Source organism: Macrosteles quadrilineatus, unplaced genomic scaffold (assembly GCF_028750875.1).
Source record: "Macrosteles quadrilineatus isolate MER2022 unplaced genomic scaffold, UCM_ALF_1.0 Scaffold_3__2_contigs__length_128488019, whole genome shotgun sequence".
In the NCBI taxonomy this organism is placed as follows: Eukaryota; Metazoa; Arthropoda; class Insecta; order Hemiptera; family Cicadellidae; genus Macrosteles; species Macrosteles quadrilineatus.
The window spans coordinates 86,731,393-86,748,891 of record NW_026542596.1 but is presented as its reverse complement, the minus strand read 5'-3'; the positions used below and the strand labels follow the sequence as shown (position 1 = coordinate 86,748,891).

Below are 17,499 nucleotides of genomic sequence, written 5' to 3'. Positions count from 1 at the left end.
TTGATTATAATGTTTAGATTTCCCTTTAGAGTAAAACAAAATTAAGAGAAGACAATTTTAAAATTGGTATTGTGTCCTGTACTAAGTTGATGAATAAATAAATAAAAATGGATAACAAAATTTAATTTTAAAAATAAAACTAATTAAAATGGATGGAAAAATAGACATATTCTTCTATGTTCTCTGTAGAGGGAAAATTTTTCCCTTGGTAAGGGAAATATGAACCTCACTAACTCGACACCCGGTCACTCGACAGTCTGTGTAACTCTGACAACTGACAGGGCTCACCCAAAAATAAGCAACTTTTCTGGAACATTTAGTTTTAATTTTAATCCAACATTTAATATTCAACAATTATTTGAAGATTTTTTATTCAATATTTAAAAATACTCTTGTAAGTCATAAATTTATATGTAAAAATTTGTGTTTTATGTACTCATTTATAAAAACCCATTATAAATGTCAATCTTCTAGATAACTCGACAAACCCCAAACTTGACAACCTCAGGGTCTACAAATAGTCGATTTAGTGAGGACTTACTGTATTGAGTTAAAGTGATACTCATTGAGCTTACTTTCATCAACAATAATGTATAATACATTCCATAATCTTTGAGTGTAATGAAATAATTTCTTTGTGACCTTGATCACTACTATCTACAGATCTTGGAGTTTGTTTTCACTGTGTTTTCGCATAGTCTATTATGTAAAATGAACTGGCTTACACTTTTTCAAACAGAAGACTCAAGTTTTGTGAGAGCCTGACAGTCCGCCATTGTGTATTTAGTGTGGCATGTGTTAGTTGTATCTTATGTTATACCCTGGCAGTATGTTGCCTCTAGTTGTAGAAGCAGTGTGTGTCATTGCCGTTGATACACTGATGCCAGCTTCATAAAGTTGTGCAAAATTGTATCGATACTTCAATTTTTCCTGGTTTTAGAGCTCAAATCGAAAAATGTGTGTGCTTTTTAGAACATGGAGAAAAACTGTTGGTAACTAGTTTCCAACTTTTTTCAGGTAAAAAACTATATGTCTCATATTGTCTCACTTAACTTATTCTTTATTAAGTCCATTCGCATTGTAGTTTTGTGCATTGCCATTGCATTTTAAAATTGATCCATCAAAAGTTGTGACACTTTTATACACTGTGTTGCAACTGGCATTAATGTGCCAACAAAGCTTTTATTTGCCGCCGTAGCAAAGATTGGTCTTTAAAGAGCTTTTTAGTGCTAAATTTGTAGATTGTTTCATATTTTGCATCAATTCACCAATTGCTTCTAAATAAATAAATGTCTTATTCAAGCTCAATCCATTCTCAATTCTCATTGGATTAGTATATATTGTTAAGTTTTTTTTACATTTTCTGGTTTAAAATTTAAAAGACAGGTTAAGTTTAACAGTCCATACATCAGAGAAGTCACAAAATTTATTATTCATAGTGGTATTATTTTCTCAGGAAAAATATTGAAAATTGTGTTATTACTTGTTCACTAATGCGATACTCAAGATAAAAAGATGATTATTTGATAAATTGTTGTATAAACATCTTAAAACTACTACTATTTGTCATACTACTCAATCTGTAAGCTCCGCCTATTCTGAAATGGTTACAGAGTTGGGTCTTATCCTACCAGCATTGACTATTGAATACTGAAGTGGACATCCCATGGACCAGCTGACGCCAATTTTTCATAAATAAAAAAAAACAGTTGTATGAGCTAGTCACAGAATGCGATGGTGTCTAAAATTATATTTCTTATCTTATTAGCTATAGCTCACTCACAATAAATCATTCCACCAGTTTGACTTGGTAAAAGAGTTCATGTATTCGACAGAAATTAGTAATTTAGATCAGCGCAATCTGTCGGTGGCTCATATCAACTAGGTCGATATTGATGAAAAACTGGCAACCACTTTAACACGGGGATAAGATAAACTTTTACTAGTTGTATCAATAGTCAATGCTACCAGCAACAGTTATTTCTTTTTCCTTTGGTTTTTTGACTATGTTTGTTTACTCATCTACTTAAAAACTGACATGATGTCAGTTTTCTTCGTTGAACTATTTTTTCTTGTCACCAAAAGTTTCCCTGCGTCTAAGACTATTAATTAACTATAAACACAATATAGTCTTAGACGTAGTTAATTTATTAACTACACGTGTTATGTCTAACCCGAATTAAAATTTTGAATCCACATATCTCCAAGAAAGGATTTGAATTTGTGATTCGATCAACTGGTGTTGAGAGTAAAATCTCAAACCCCGTATTCTATTTCACCTGCCATTTTCTTTTGTTACCAAAACCCAACCATTTCTTCAAGGCAGTAACCGTATTAATTTTTATCTTTTGGCAATTTGTTCATCATAATTCTTAGAATATTAATGGCTATGATACAATATTATCATTATCACAATAGCTCTGATATTATTCAACGATTCTGAAATTTTGGCGTAAACCGTTTTGAAATCAATTAAAAGTTTTACAATTGATTTAAGATCAAGTAAACACTCACAGCAGATTCTCCATTTTATTTTGTAATTGCTGTATTTGGATTTGATAGGACTCAGTTATTCAGGGTTTTAATTCTATATTTTAAATTCTTGAATGTGATACAGAATAGAAGATTTGAGCATCCCCATCCCCAACATCCACCCAAGCTACTGCAACTCATGCATTTGTTTAAGCAAGGAAGTATATGTAATAGAATCAGGGTTGATCAGAAAGTTATTAAATTTGGTTTGTGAAATTTAATTAATCTAGGGATTTTGCTAAGGAAATCTTGGGGTGTTATGGGTATTGCAACAAATCATCATGATTGGAAGAAATGGTTAAAACTGAGATTCTGGCTAAACAAGTTTAGGAAGTCAGTCACAAGTCTTAAAATAAATAAAAATATAAGAAAAGTTATTAAGAATAGATTTTTACAGCAGGTTCTGCATGATATTTTATACTTTAAGATTCATGCCTTTGTTTAAATTTAGGGATTGGATTGAAGATTTGAACATGAACCAAACTCGAGGGATGGTGAAGTTAGTCTTATCAACATTACCTCTCCTCTAAGGTTTATTTAACTAGCCGGTGCAACAGCGATTCAAGTGGATCTAAAAATCAATCCAGTGATGGCCTTTTTACTAAGGTTATGTATTTTGCAATGTTCCTCCGTAGGCGTACAGAGAAGACAGAGGCGAGTGTTGGACACGAGCTCCACGTACGTGCGAGGGGAGGAGAACCTACACGGGTGGAGGCCGAGGGGAGACAGCCTCATCTTCGACCACCAGTGGGAGCTGGAGAAACTCACTAGACTACAGGAGGTGGAGAAAGTACGACACACACTTCTGCTGAGGGAGCGACTGGGAGTGGACAAGGGACCCATCACCAAGTCTGAGAAGGTACCATGGGGATTTTTATTTATTTAAAACTTTAAAAAATTCTCAACTAGGGTAACGAAGCACAATTCTGCTGCAGCCGCTGGTTGGGGCTAGGTTGGTCGGGGTATGTTTGAGTGAGGTAGGATGCGGGCTTGGTTCATGGTTTGTCGGACGGGTTGTTACTGTTGGGTTGGGTGTTGTGAGTTTATTTATTAAATCATGAGTGGGGGGGAGTAATTGCTTTACCGATGAATAATGACTGAATGAGGGTCCATAGTATAATTATGTGGTGTTGAAAGCTGGTTCCCCTTCTAAACAAAGTTAAACTTACTGTTATTTTAATACTGCAAATCATATTAACAGTTTTAAGTAGGCGTAATGTTTTAAAGCCATACATCCAAGAACACTCCAAATCAATAATGCTTCTGTTGATTATTTTATGTAAGTAATTTGCATGTATGTAAAATCTCGCAAACAACAACTGTTTGTACTACTACAACAATGTCTTGCTCTACTACAATCACAAACAGAACATGTTTTGTATCGTCCCAAATAATGTACAAAAGCATGGTAACTTTTGGAAGGAATTTGTCACAATGTTGCATCGTCCTCGATTGCTCCTAATTGCTCCACGTCTCTCCTTCACTTGGCTCCATCACTTTTGCTTTGGCATTCCTCTCGGACCTCTTCCTTTAGGACTTCTCATTAGAACTGGTTTTCGTTTGATTTCTTTCTCTAAACATGCCCAGCCCATCTAATTCTTCATCAGTTCAAAATACCTACCTTAATTTAGAGCCACTTGTAGCAAGATATACAGAATAAATAGGCATGGTTTGGAATCAAAAGTTAACAAAATTCATGATGTAATCGCAGCAGCTAAGCTGAAAATATAAGCACTGTACTGTATATAAAACAAAATTATATGTCTCGAGTCTGCATGTTTCATCAGATATGTGATTGTATCGCAGGAGGTATGCAACATGGTGGCGAAAGCCAGCACGGAGAGCCGAGGCAGTCCTATCAAGATCCGCAGAGGCAGTTCCAGCGTGAGTGTGAGGAAGGACTCGGAGGACGTGTACGCTCCGTGGGAGATGACGGATAGGGAGAGGGAGCTGACTTCCAAGTGTGTCAAGTTGATACAAGGAAGGATCCCTTGCAAGGTAGGAATCTAGAATAAGAAAAACATAAGAATACACAACTAGGTTGAAAGACCGAGGGGCTGATTGAAGCGTATTTGCTTTTCTTACGTAGGCTTTTGTGGTCGTTGTCATCTGAGTACATGGTGGTGTTCGGCGTCAACTGTGTTGTCACTAATTAATATACTGTTGCCAGATGTTAAACCCTTATTGTGAAGTGGGGTCCTATGTAGCTAGGCTGAGACTAGAGTTTTTTTGCTTTTTTATGTATGGAGTCTAGCTAGATGATATAAAGAGTCACTTAATTCTTCTTTATGTCCCATCATCCATTAGGGCCCTAGGCTCTAGCACAAAATAATTTTTCATATTGCTTGGCTAGAGGGTCGCTATAACATAGCAAAAAACCTATTTGTTATCGGTGGGATTTGAGAGCAGTGTGTATCTTTAAGTCCCTGTACTTTAATTTCCTCCAGGCAAGGTAGCAGAACTCAATCCATAAAAAAACAATCTTTAACAACTTAATTCGAGTAAAACTTGCGTCTTCCATCAGTAGTACAAGTTCTAAACATAATGTATAAATTTAAATTTGCTGTTATTGTTCTAAAAGAAATCTAAAATCACCTGACAACGTTGTCCTTGCCACAGGAACCTGTCAAACACGAGGACGTTTCTCCAGGAGAGGAGATGATGGACATGAACACAAGTGTTATCACTTCTCCAACTACTCATGAGTAAGTAATCTACTACTTTCTAACACTTACTCTACATTTAACCAGTTAACAAAGCAAGTGTAGTGTTTCAAACTAAATGATTTGGGATAGCAATTAAACATTACCCCATCACCCTGCTGTATTCTTTAAGTACAGTGTCCAATGGCTTTTTTACAATTTGTTTTGAAAACACTGTTGTATTTGATCTAAATGATGTGTGACTTTTTTGATGGCTCATCTACAGACCAAGAGCTTTCTTTAGAGTCCTGTACCGAGTTTTTCTTCACCCAGCCGTTCTCTCAAATTAGTGGAGACAAAGAAAAACAGTTTCAAATTAATATATAGGTTATATGTAGAACACTTTATGGTCAACAATATTTTCCTACAACTTTATCAGTTCTAGTAATTGTTTCACCATAGCCTTCAGGATTGACGTACCGTACCTTACATTGTCAATTCTAGGTCTTGGGTGACTAGTTTCATTTTTGAGAATATGAATGGGTGACTTGTCGAGAAAACTATTGTCGATTTCAGATTCACTTTTAGATTTGGTGTCTTTCTTGTTCAACACTATTCATGTAAATATTTATTTACAGATTTGAATCAAGATCATTTGATTTGATTTGTAACTTCATTAGGTCTATCTCAGTGTTATCCTTAGTAATGAGCAACACCATAGTAATATGAAAACTTTAAAGTTTAAAGGGATGTGGTTTGTCACAACCTATTTTGCTGACTAACCTCACCTATGTGTTGCAGTGCTCTATCCAAGCTTATCTCGCCGGAGCGTGTGACACGGCCTGCGCTGCCCGAACACCTCAGTCTGCTGACGGAAAGTTGCGTGTCAGGTCAGAGTGTTGCGCGCAGTGAGGACCAGACGCTCGTGTTGTACGTGCCCGAGGTCGAGGAAATACGCATCAGCCCCGTGGTTGCGCGCAAGGGCTACCTCAACGTACTGGAGCAGAAGACCAACGGATGGAAGAAGCGATGGGTGGTAAGTCGCAACCACTGATTTTATGTTTTCAGCACTCTCACAAGTTCTTCAAGATTAGTTTTATGCAACAAATATTATGTCGTTACTGTCACACGGTGATCAAATGGTGTAGTGATCAGAACATATGACTTTTGAAATGGAGGTCAGGGTTCAAACCCTGCCAAAGACCGGGTTTTATGTATGTGATGTCGTGATCTAGTAGTTTGGCACCCACTTTACACTGATCCTTCTTTCTAGAAAACTAAAACTTTGTTCTATCATGAGATAATTAATATTTTGTACTTAATCATGATCTTTGAAACGGTTCTCGAGAACTTCCTAAGGAATAGCCCAACTATCTGTAATTATGTGATCTTGTATGGTTTGCTAGTTTAGTGTTTGTTAAAAATAGATTATAGTAATAGAAAAACGGGAGTGCCGATGGAGACCAGGTCAAGTCCCTCCACACGCACGCACCCCCACAGGTCTCCATTGGCATTCCCGTTTTGCTAAGACTGTAGGCGGGACATATTTTTTTGTCATATTGAAAAGTTAGTTTATCAACAAGTTTTTGTTCAAAAAGATTCCAAGGTGTAATTAGTCATAAGTACTGTACCTAGTTTTTATTGTTTTTTTTTAAATCAAACATATATGACATCATTAAATCCTTCTTTTCTCCTTGCTATAACTTCAATGTTTCATATGATGAATGTTTGCAGGTGTTTAGTTTGATTAAATTGTATTATACTCAAAAGGCAGCTGACATGTTACATGTTTGTTTGCTATAGACTGTCCGAAGGCCGTATGTGTTTATTTTCCGAGATGAGAAGGACCCTGTAGAGCGAGCCCTCATCAACTTGGCGACAGCTCAGGTTGAGTACTCGGAGGACCAACAGGCCATGGTCAAGGTCCCAAACACATTCAGGTAACAACCAGTTTAAATATTGTGAATACATTAATGTAGACTGAAGATGGCATAGGGTTGAAAATTGAAGAAGTGATTGCTGTTTCAATAACTGGCTTTTAGAGCATACATTTACTCATCACAATCTCTATGTACTGTTTTCAAAACTGTTGTTAAGTATTCTTTATTATGATCTCACTTAAATGATTTTTGTACCTACCTTGAGATTTTTGTATTTGCAACTTAAAGGAATGTGCCTGATGTTTAGTGGCGATTAAAATTTTAATTTCTAGGATTTCTATCAGAAAGACTTGCAATATTTGAATGTTGCATGGAATGGTATGAACCAAGTTTCACTTTCTCAAACACCAAGTAGCCATTGCATTGTTGTTGGCTACTGTATTCATAACTATTAATTTTTCAGTGTGGTTACAAAACATCGCGGTTACCTGATGCAGACTTTGGGAGACAAGGAAGTTCACGACTGGCTCTACGCTATCAACCCACTTCTGGCCGGACAGATCAGGTAAAACAAATAGATAAAAACGTTCTGTCACTACTTATTGTCTGATTTCAATACTCAGTTGTGCAAATTTACTTTGAAGATAAGGATCTCAGATACAATTTGAAGTGTATGAATACTAAACCTAACACTGTTTGTGGTATCACAACTGTTAGGATAGTGTACTAAATAATGTCTAGTATTCGAATAGCTTGATTGTTGCCATTCTCACAGTTGCCTAATCCTATTTAAGTTAAAATCGAGTCATCTAGTTCATCAAGTAAGTTTACATCAACTCTCTCTCTCATATGTAATTTGTTTGGATATTTTACAGTTACACAGACTTTGAGGTATCCTTGTAAACTAGCAAAAAAGTCTTTACAAGACTTTTTAAACTAACAGATATTCCTTTTAAAATGCTATTTTTCTACTAGAAGTAGTGATAGCAGTTTTAGTGAAACAGCCAGGTACACCCCATAACTAAGAGGTTCCACTATTTCTTGTAAAACCCCCGTTGCTAACGCTAAGGGTTTAACTATGTAATATATTTCCAAACTAACTTTTTAGAAAAGATTTTGAAGTTTAAATTGTAACCCTAACTTGTTGCAGGTCCAAACTCGCACGACGCCCGACCCTCCCAGTAAACCCCTCCAACCAGACGCCAGAACTCGTCAAGTGATTTCATTCCCTCATCCAACATTACCTAGTTACTCTAGGCTCTCGTCCGAGAGCGTGTTAAGTTGTATTTTGCAGCATTTAAATGTTATGCACAGTATTAATTTTATAAATGTTATTTTGTCACTTATTTTGCTACTGTAGCTATGTATATTGAAAGAATTTGGGTTGTGAACTAGCTTGAGCTTTTGCAAGTTTGAAATGTATATTTATATTTCAGAAAGGTTTTTGTTTTGTAACCGTATCGATAGAACAGATATTGTTTACGTACCAAATCAAACGGGCCGATCTCCAACTGGCTCGACTATTCATGTTAGGTGTAACTTGTCTAGTGTACTTTACTCATTCGTATTGTTGATATTAGATACCGTTTAGTTTTGTTTGCTAAAGAACTCGTGTATTTCTAAAGTGTTAACACCAATTTTATTACGGTTCTGATAATTTCTCGTACTTTCCTTTACGGATGAACCAATGTGGTCTGTACTTGAATTCCTAGTTGTGATTAACTCGTTCTCTCACTGTTCAAGCTGTTTCAAAATATTGTACAATAATCTATATTTGTGACAGTATTTTGGATATCAACATTAGTCGTAAATTGAAAGGTTCTCAACGTATAACAGATTATATTATTTTTAAAGTCTTGTCTTGGGTGATATTATGTTTTCCTGCTCATGATATTTGTGTATAACATTTTCCTGTTAGTAATTCGTTTAGAATTTTCGTTTTGTGTTTTGCCACACCCTAAAAAGTGCAAAATATCTACTTAAAGCCTAAAAGTATGAAATGTATAAACCAAAACTTGGAAAGCAAGACATGCAATGTTATGCTCAATTGCGCTTAAGCCAAATGTAGGAATGCTTGAATCTACTCACTAGTTTCTTCACTCAATTATTTGAGTTTACAACATTCAAGCTGGATTACAAAGACGTGATTTACTAGTTTATTTGTACCATTTTATTTTCCAAAATTTATTTTAATGTTATCGTTATGCTGAAAAAAATTTTTATTTTTATTTTTGCAGTCCAAAGTAGACTAAAATGATCAAATGAACAGTAGCAATCGTGGCAGAGGGAAATCAACAGTTATTTTATTATCGTGGATAAGTTCTAAGGAATGTACAATTAAAACCTTGATTGATGCATTTCAAAATACTTGCCACTTTTCCATACACAGTATGGCAAGTCTTTCAAGGGGATGATTTTATTCACTATTGAAGTAGTCAAAGTTTTAAATGAATTATCTATAGTCAGTTCAAGTTTTTACATTATAATTCTTGTTTCTAAATGTTACAGTTTCTTTTTGTACTTTTAAGTGGATACTTTTTTCTGCAGGTTATGCCAATGAACATAAAAAACTGTGCAATCCAAGAAACAACTTCATTTCTAGTCATATTTAAACTCTTATAATTTTTTTTTAAGATATCAACTTTGTGATGTGTAGGCCTACACAGTCAAATATTTAAAAAAGCAAGAGTTTAAATTATAATCTTTTACTCAAACAAGCAACTGTGTAAATGGGGTGCTTTGCTAATCTAAAGTTCACCCACATTTCACTGAGTTGCTATTTTTCAACTTTTTATAAGATGTTTGCTTTTGGTTTTAATTGTTTATTACTATAATGTATATGTAGGTAGCGAAGCACTACCAAATCTCACCCTCGTATTTTTTTCTGCATAGGAAAGAACGCAATGTGACGGCTGTAGTTTATTTTTATTTGTAATGTTGTGATAAACTCTTTTTGATTATTAGGTTAGTTAAACAAGCTTTAATAATTGTAAATTAATTTATTCAGTGTGCCTCTATCAACTTGTTTGCATCAGGAAATAAACCATGCATTCCATAAGTACATGTGTTATAAAAACGTAAATATTTACTCAAAGTATAAGGTTGTTGTATTAAAATACAATGTGCTTTCGAGTTTTAAGTATTATATCTTAAAACAAAACTACTCTTACCAAAATATAGACGTAAATTGTAATTCTATTTGTATTTAATTTAATTTGTAGTAAAGTATTCATTCCATCTTAGTCTGTATTTAAATTACTTCAAAAACTTGAAAAACCAAAGATGTTAAAGATGAACGTTCTTTGTCTAGATAAAATCATTTAGAATGATATGTGAAAAGAGCTACCTGTTTTAGACAAACCTTGCTTTAATATTTCAATATAATCAAATTGTAAGTAATATTTCATGATTTTTAATCTATTTAGACAATATAAATTTTGAAAATTTGATGCGCTATTTTTATATTTAACATAAGGTGTGGCGTATACTAACCTTTTTAAAAAAGTGTACCTTTGAAAAGCTTTTACTTTTCCTTATTAGAAAAGTCTCAAAATATATGTTACTCGTATCTCATTTTCTAACTTAAAATTCCATCAAGATCAATGTTAGTGTGAAATCAATACTGTTATTTTGTTAATATAACATTGATAATACTCTTGGTCAAGTATGTATTATTTAATTAGATGTAACAATATTTTCTTACTAAAGTGTAACATTCCAGTTATCCAAAAATTTGCTGTAAATTTTCTTTTATTGTGTTATGAAATTTGATGTTACGTTAAATCATTACAGATTAATTGTCTAACCGATTATGGTGCAATTTATTATCAATTTTTGTGATATTTTTTCTAGTCATTTCGTTTTGGTGCCAATCAAATTAAAATTTTAGTTTGGAGTTGTCTCTCAAAATTAGTTTCTCAAATTCTGTGCCATATTATTACCAAGTGACCTTTTATTTGTATTGAGTTAAAAATGGAATCCATATTTTGCCAATATCCATTATCTAATATGATATTCCAGTTCCATTATAATATTTTCCAACCAACATGTAATTAATATCATCAAGAATTTCTTGAAAAAAACTTTATATTTCCCAGTAAAATCATTAGTTTTGAATAAAATTGGAACTACAAAATCATTACCAAAAAAAGGTCACTGAAATTGAATCCTTAAGTTTAAATCATAATTAAATCAATCTCCTATATTTATGTAATTTTTTCCTTGTGATTCCTGTACCTAGTTTAATCAGTTGTTAGAAACCAAGTGATTTAGAGAATTTAATTTGTAATATTGTAAATTATTGATACTGCTACAATACTGAAAATATGAATGTATTAAATGAATTCGTCAATAAAAATCAATAAAATTTAGGAGTAATTTTTAACCCATTGAAACTACTTTAATAATTTTGTATTCTTTTTAATTTTTAATTTAATTTAATTTAATTTAAATTAATCCATTTTAATTTTTGTTTCGGACAGTTATACAGGGTTATTTAAAATTAATGGTGCAAAACTTAACGGTTGGTAGGTGAGGTTTCCGTGATTTCAAATACGGTAGCTGATAGTTACACCAATGGAAAGGGAGTGTTCATAAGTTTGTTTTGACAAGGTTATGTTTTATCTCAGTTGCTTAATTGAATACCACAAAGCCTGTCAACAAAATCAGAGAATATCAGTGAGATTTGAAGCTATCATGGCAAAAATCTGTGCATTTTGGCTTGTCAGTAGACGTTAATGCTTATAACTGCAGTTTGTATGGATTTTGTTTCAAACGCTTGCGTAAACCCGTGGCCTGGGTTATGTTAAGTTCCTTACCAGCTTTAACTGTTGAGGTTTTTGTTGTTGGACTCTGTGCAAACTTAGCTTCGATTCTCTCCACAGCGTCTGGCGGAGTCTGAGTCCACGGTGTCTGAGCACGAAACTCTTACCAGCATACAAACATACAATTGTCTTGAATACCTTAACCAACGAGCTTTGCAGTTCCTATGTGGAGCCTTCTTCCTAAATTTGGTTCCACTGAACACTAATAATAACATTAGTACAAATAAACCCTTAAAATACAAAATGCATTTTCTTGTTTTGGAGAAGACATTTGTTGGCAGGCTTCGTGGTACTCAACTAAGCAACTGAGACAAAACCTAACCTTGTCAAAACAAACTTAGTAACACACCCTTTCCATTGGTTTAACCATCGGCTGTTTGAAATCACGTACCAACTGTTTAGTTTTGCATCATTCTTTTTAAATAACCCTATATATCCTGTATAATGTTTACCCATTTAGTTAATTGATGGATTATGATTATTGGATTCAAATTATAAATTAATATGTATAATGTTTTGGTACATTCAATAAAATATATATAACTTTTCCTGTTGAAATAAAGAATTTTCATTTCACTAAATTATCTAATTAGTTTTTTAACAATTACAAAGGTACAGCTTGTACGATATCATATAAAAGAACAAGTTGTACAAACTCTAATATTTTACTCTTCTCAGTTTGTTAAATAGATCTCAGTGAGATTGAAGAAGGTCTTCCTATAAAAGTTTTCTTGGTTTTACATGAAGTCTTACCTCAGATTTATAATGTTACATTTAACAAAATACATTACCTTTAAAAATACATGTACATCATGTAAATATTATAATAATTTTGAATGTAAAAGGGCCATTGATTAATTTTGTTTTAATTTTTTTTCTGTTTGTGAATGATCATTTCTGAGGAGATTCTCGCCTATCCGAGCTTCCTTGTGAAGTATTTAGCGGCGAGTTTTGTCTCTCCCGTTGTTTACTAGCATTTAAGGATCGTTCACTTGCCATATTGTAAACTGTAATCAAAAAGGTTGAAGATTTAAAAGTATCACAAGGGTTTCACTTATTGAGGAGTGCTTTATTATTTCTGTATGTTAACTTTTAACTTTGATAACAGGCCTATTATTTAAAAATAACTAAAGATTCTTTGCACTAATAATGTAAATTTTTTTTGTATTGTCTGAAGTTCGTGTTTGTTGTTGTTGTTTATGTAATAACACCTGTACAGAATACAGAGTTTAATAATGAAGTGTAATTTTCTGAAGTTGTAAAGCCAAAGGTCATCTTCTCCTACTCAAGAACTAATACAGTTTTTTATCATACAAATTATTACAAAATACTAGAAGTAAATAATAAAAACCTTCATAACTTTCCACTTTCTAGAACTACGTCGACCAAACACAAACAACATTACAAGATCAGTTTCATACTCCAGTTGGCCTAGTCTTCCGTGTCCTACTACAGCGTATACGAAGCGTCCCCTGGGTGGTGGATGGTGGTCGATAGATCTATTGGTAGTCCTCTTGGCAAGGCCTGACAGACCCACTAGCCCTGAGTAGGAGTGGCCCTCCACACAAATTGGAGGTTGAGTATAGGACTAACAATCCTATGCCAACAAAATGCCTTGAAAATGGTTGGATAAATAGATTTAGACCCAAGCTTGGGTTTAAACCCAGAAGGGCTTGTGAATTAAACATGAAAACACTGGCAGGGGAAGGCAAGGTGGATATTGTGAAAAGAGCTAGCTGCATTCGGAGTTGATGCAGCTGTACTTCAAGAAAAAAATGGCCTTTCTGGAGAAAAATCAGTACAAAAAAGTTACCAGACATTATATATATTGGCTGTGATCACTGTTGTAGACTCCTATGCTGGAGTAGGTTTTGTAATAAAAAATCTGTTTTAAAATCTAGTCTTACCGGATGGACTGTCATTCTCTTCAATATCATAGTATTCATTGCCCTCTTCCCAGAAGCGAACCTTGATATTAGTTTTACGAGGTCTCAAAGGTCCTGTCAACCACTCACGATTTGCCTCTTCGGCCTTTTCTAAGTGAATGTACGGGTCATCCACTGGCAACATATCTGCACCATATGGCTCACCAGGATTTAGATCTGAAAAAGTTGGGATTCTTTAAATTTATTCAATAAGAAACATTGTCAGGTTATCACGATAAATTTTGTATTTGTAGATTTTTAGGTTTAGTATATTTTGATGCTGGTGTTCATGTTTTAGTGTTCTTTAGTTTTCTCAGTGTCTTTGCCAGTGGCGTTTTCAATAAAAGTACTCTATATCTCTCAATGCTTTCAAGGGAAGGTGGTCTGAACCCCATATTGCACCAAAGAATAAAACGCTAACCACTAGGCTACTAACCCCTATGGACAGAGGTAGCATACCGGTACTCAAAAAGTCAGTTTGTTTTTGTAATTGTATTGATTTGCAAAGTCAAGATCCTCCAGGCACTCTCTCAGCCCCCAATGCGCTCCCTTTGTCTGTTAATTGTGGCTTTCCTCATCAGTCATCACTGAGTCCAACACCAAAAGGAACATTTAACAAGATCAGGAGCATAGTCACAGCGGAAGGAGGAGCCAAAGATGATTTTTATTCAACTATATGCCCTCTCTGGGGAAATAGAAATTTATCGACCAGGACAAAGATCCTCATTTTTAACTCTTATGTCAAATCCGTCCTCCTGTATGCCACCGAGACTTGGAAGATGGACAGAAATAGTACCTCACAGCTCCAGGTTTCTGTTAACAGGTGCCTGCGGCGAATATTAAGTGTTCTGGCCAAACACTATCTCAAATGAGCAGCTATGGGAATGCACAGGTCAACAAAAGATAGACTTAGAGATTCAAAGGAAGAAGTGGAGGTGGCTAGGACATACATTTTGAAAGCCCAACACTGCCATTGAGAACAAGGCGTTAGAGTGGAACCCGCAAGGGGCACAAAAGAGAGGAAGACCTTTCGGCACCTGGAGAAGAACAGTGGAGAAGGAGGCTGTGAGCATAGGAAGAACTTGGGGTCAGCTGAGGGACCTGGCACAAGATAGGATTGGATGGCAAGCTCTTTTGGACGCCCTATGCAATGAGCTAAAGGAGAATTCAAGTAAGTCAAGTCATTGATATCACGTTTTAATCTTCTACGGGAAGGACATATGTTAAGCATGTTGTCTGTGTATTAAATGACTACCGGTACTTGAATAGTTTGTTTACAGTTCAGGGACATTATATTCACAGAATGCAACTATGAAAAGGCAGTTACATTCGTTAAACATTTATATATAAATTTTAATATAAAATAATAAGTAATATTGTAAACAGTTTCCCTTCCACCTTGGTACCTTGGCTCCTGGAGGCATTACACTTCAGGGATGTTAATTTTGAACTGCTAACAATTAATATTGCTTGAAAAGTACCCTATACAATACATCCATATGGATGTCAAAATGAGGAAATTATATTAGAAAGTAAAAGACTCAAAATTTACTACCAGGCTGGTAGTGAATTTTGAGATTTGATCCAGATGTTCCTGTTAGGAATAGGGAATACTTTACATTTTAACCAGAGGGCAGAGATAATGATTTAGTACGACATATCAGTATGCATCTAGGATCACGAGAGAAACTGTGCTCAAACTCTTCCCAGTTCATGTATCCAAATAGTCCACTCCAGGCTGCAACCAACTAAAACTTAGTCGGTTTCTACAGAATTTGTTGAATTTACATATCGTCCTGTAACTTCACTTCATCAGACAATACTTATATTCTGGACTATAATGTTTTTCTGGACAACTGGGCCAAGTTTAAGCCACCTGTATGAGTTCAGGGTCTCACTAGGGGAGAGTACATACATATCTAGCTGGAACACCCACGAATATTATTTTTCTGTTTACGAAGTTGATCTACCTCAAGACCTACTACTTACAAAGTTCACCATCGATTTCCAAATCGTCATCTGAAAAATCCGGATCGGATTCTGGATTGAAGGTGTGGGAAGAATAGGTGGGATAGGAATGACCCCTACCATGGATATGATCCGTGGATGGATTACTTCCATGATGTCCACCTTGGATCTCATTATGTCCACTTTCATTTCCATGGAGTCCTCCTAGACTTCCATGATGTCCACCTTGGATCTCATTATGTCCACTTTCATTTCCATGGATTCCTCCTAGACTTCCATGATGTCCTCCTAGACTTCCATGATGTCCTCCCTGGCTCCCATGATGCCCTGCTTGCCCGCTTTGACCCCTGTTGTATCCATCTCCTTGATGATTGCCAGCATTATTCTGATTGGAAAAACCACTTCCTCCACCTCCCTTCATGGTGATATTTTTGGTTCAATTTGCATGCAAAAATCAAGATGAATTTTAAATTTAATATTTTGTTGTTGAACAGGTTTGGTTATAAAATACTCTTCTATTTTGACATAGTGTTCTGTTTTGACATAATGTTTGCCCATGTGATTTTTAATTTTAGAGAACCAACAGAAGGGGGTAAATAGTTCTAAATGATGATAGTTAAACAATTTCAATTTTCATTTCTTATAGATACAGGGTGTTTTTTAAACGCAACCCGAATTACAAGTACTGTACCTGAAGGAATACACTGTTTAACGACAAAACAAGCTCACATTTTGGTATCCCTGTATTCTTTATTTCATTGCTAATCAGCTGATATGAATTGTTATCTATGAGTTTTAGTGTTATTGGGAATATGGGAATTTATTGTGAATAAACCTTAGCTTGGGGTTTGAGCTTACAAAAAACAACATATTACGTATTATTTATAAAATTATCAATAACAATAACACTTAGCCTCACAGATAACTTGCACAATGCATATATCAAACGATGTATGTAAATCGACAATGATGTAAAGAACAGGGATACCATCATATGAGATGGTTTTGTGTCTCTCGGTGGTAGTTGTGATTATTTGGGTTGCGTAAATAAAAGCACTCTTTATTGTCTAATGCACAGTATATTGAGGAAAATCAAATAATAAATTTCTATTCTTCAGTCAGATTGTTTAAGGGGTACTTTCCTGTTAAAGGGAACATTCATTATTATCGATGATTTTTTTTCGATATATCGATATTAACAAATTGAAACATATCAGCTGACAACTACGATAAATATTGTTCAGTAGTATATGAAACTTTAAAAAAAAATAACCTAACATAACTAACCAAACTTGCTGTAACATTTAAAAATTTCGTGTTTAACTTGCCTTTTCTATTATCAAACCCAAACGGAAGTTTTAAATTATACAGCAAGTTTGGTCGGTTATGTTAGGTTAGCTTAGAACAGTTTCATTTCTTAATCCATATAAACTATTTTAGCCTAAACAAGATCAGTTAGTTGTTGTCAATTTGTAATAGATCTGATCGGAAACAAAAATATCGATTTATCGATAATAATGAATGTTACCTTTAACAGGAAAGTACCGTTTAAGGATTTTGGGCGTTTTTTAGCGAATTTCCCATATAGGGAATAAGCTATTACCGTAGTACTCATGGTACGACCTTGACCCGGGGCCAATTTACTTTTTTGTTTTGAGATGCCCAGAGGCCAAAAACACCTTCTGTTCAATTTCATATATACAGGGTGTTTTTTTTTTTAAACTTGCAT

General features: G+C 34.6%; 2 protein-coding genes across 4 annotated transcripts in view; one reads left to right on the top strand and one right to left on the bottom strand.

Annotated features, from left to right (window-relative positions):
* The window catches only part of LOC128988448 (kinesin-like protein unc-104), a 59,365-nt gene extending 47,968 nt beyond the window's left edge, over nucleotides 1–11,397 (top strand). The window contains exons 31-37 of the mRNA XM_054409739.1: nucleotides 3,168–3,391; nucleotides 4,339–4,530; nucleotides 5,152–5,237; nucleotides 5,976–6,210; nucleotides 6,978–7,114; nucleotides 7,518–7,619; nucleotides 8,205–11,397. Coding sequence (XP_054265714.1) covers nucleotides 3,168–3,391; nucleotides 4,339–4,530; nucleotides 5,152–5,237; nucleotides 5,976–6,210; nucleotides 6,978–7,114; nucleotides 7,518–7,619; nucleotides 8,205–8,274 — 1,046 coding nt within the window. The 3' untranslated portion in view covers nucleotides 8,275–11,397. The remainder of the gene's footprint in view (nucleotides 1–3,167; nucleotides 3,392–4,338; nucleotides 4,531–5,151; nucleotides 5,238–5,975; nucleotides 6,211–6,977; nucleotides 7,115–7,517; nucleotides 7,620–8,204) is intronic.
* Nucleotides 244–16,238, bottom strand: LOC128988447 (uncharacterized). 3 transcript variants are annotated; one of them, XM_054409737.1, is made up of 4 exons: nucleotides 15,996–16,238; nucleotides 15,792–15,932; nucleotides 13,785–13,979; nucleotides 12,756–12,884 (listed from the first exon to the last, which is right to left on the bottom strand). In XM_054409737.1, exons 1-4 carry the CDS (start codon nucleotides 16,189–16,191, stop codon nucleotides 12,769–12,771), a joined length of 648 nt encoding a protein of 215 aa, XP_054265712.1. In that variant the 5' UTR covers nucleotides 16,192–16,238; the 3' UTR covers nucleotides 12,756–12,768. The 3 variants fall into 3 exon arrangements, with proteins under 3 accessions (XP_054265713.1, XP_054265712.1, XP_054265711.1); XM_054409738.1 differs by lacking the exon at nucleotides 12,756–12,884 and adding an exon at nucleotides 244–307 and having other exon boundaries at nucleotides 15,792–16,238; XM_054409736.1 differs by having other exon boundaries at nucleotides 15,792–16,238.
* Between the last annotated feature and the right edge of the window lie 1,261 nt (nucleotides 16,239–17,499).

Excerpts from the sequence above, each read along its gene's own strand:
- LOC128988447 (XM_054409736.1), bottom strand. The coding sequence starts at position 16,191 with ATGAAGGGAGGTGGAGGAAGTGGTTTTTCCAATCAGAATAATGCTGGC. Across the intron at positions 13,980-15,791 it reads GGAAATCGATGGTGAACTTT|ATCTAAATCCTGGTGAGCCA; the intron begins GTAAGTAGTAGG and ends CAACTTTTTCAG. Across the intron at positions 12,885-13,784 it reads AGAGAATGACAGTCCATCCG|TTTACAATATGGCAAGTGAA; the intron begins GTAAGACTAGAT and ends TTTTGATTACAG.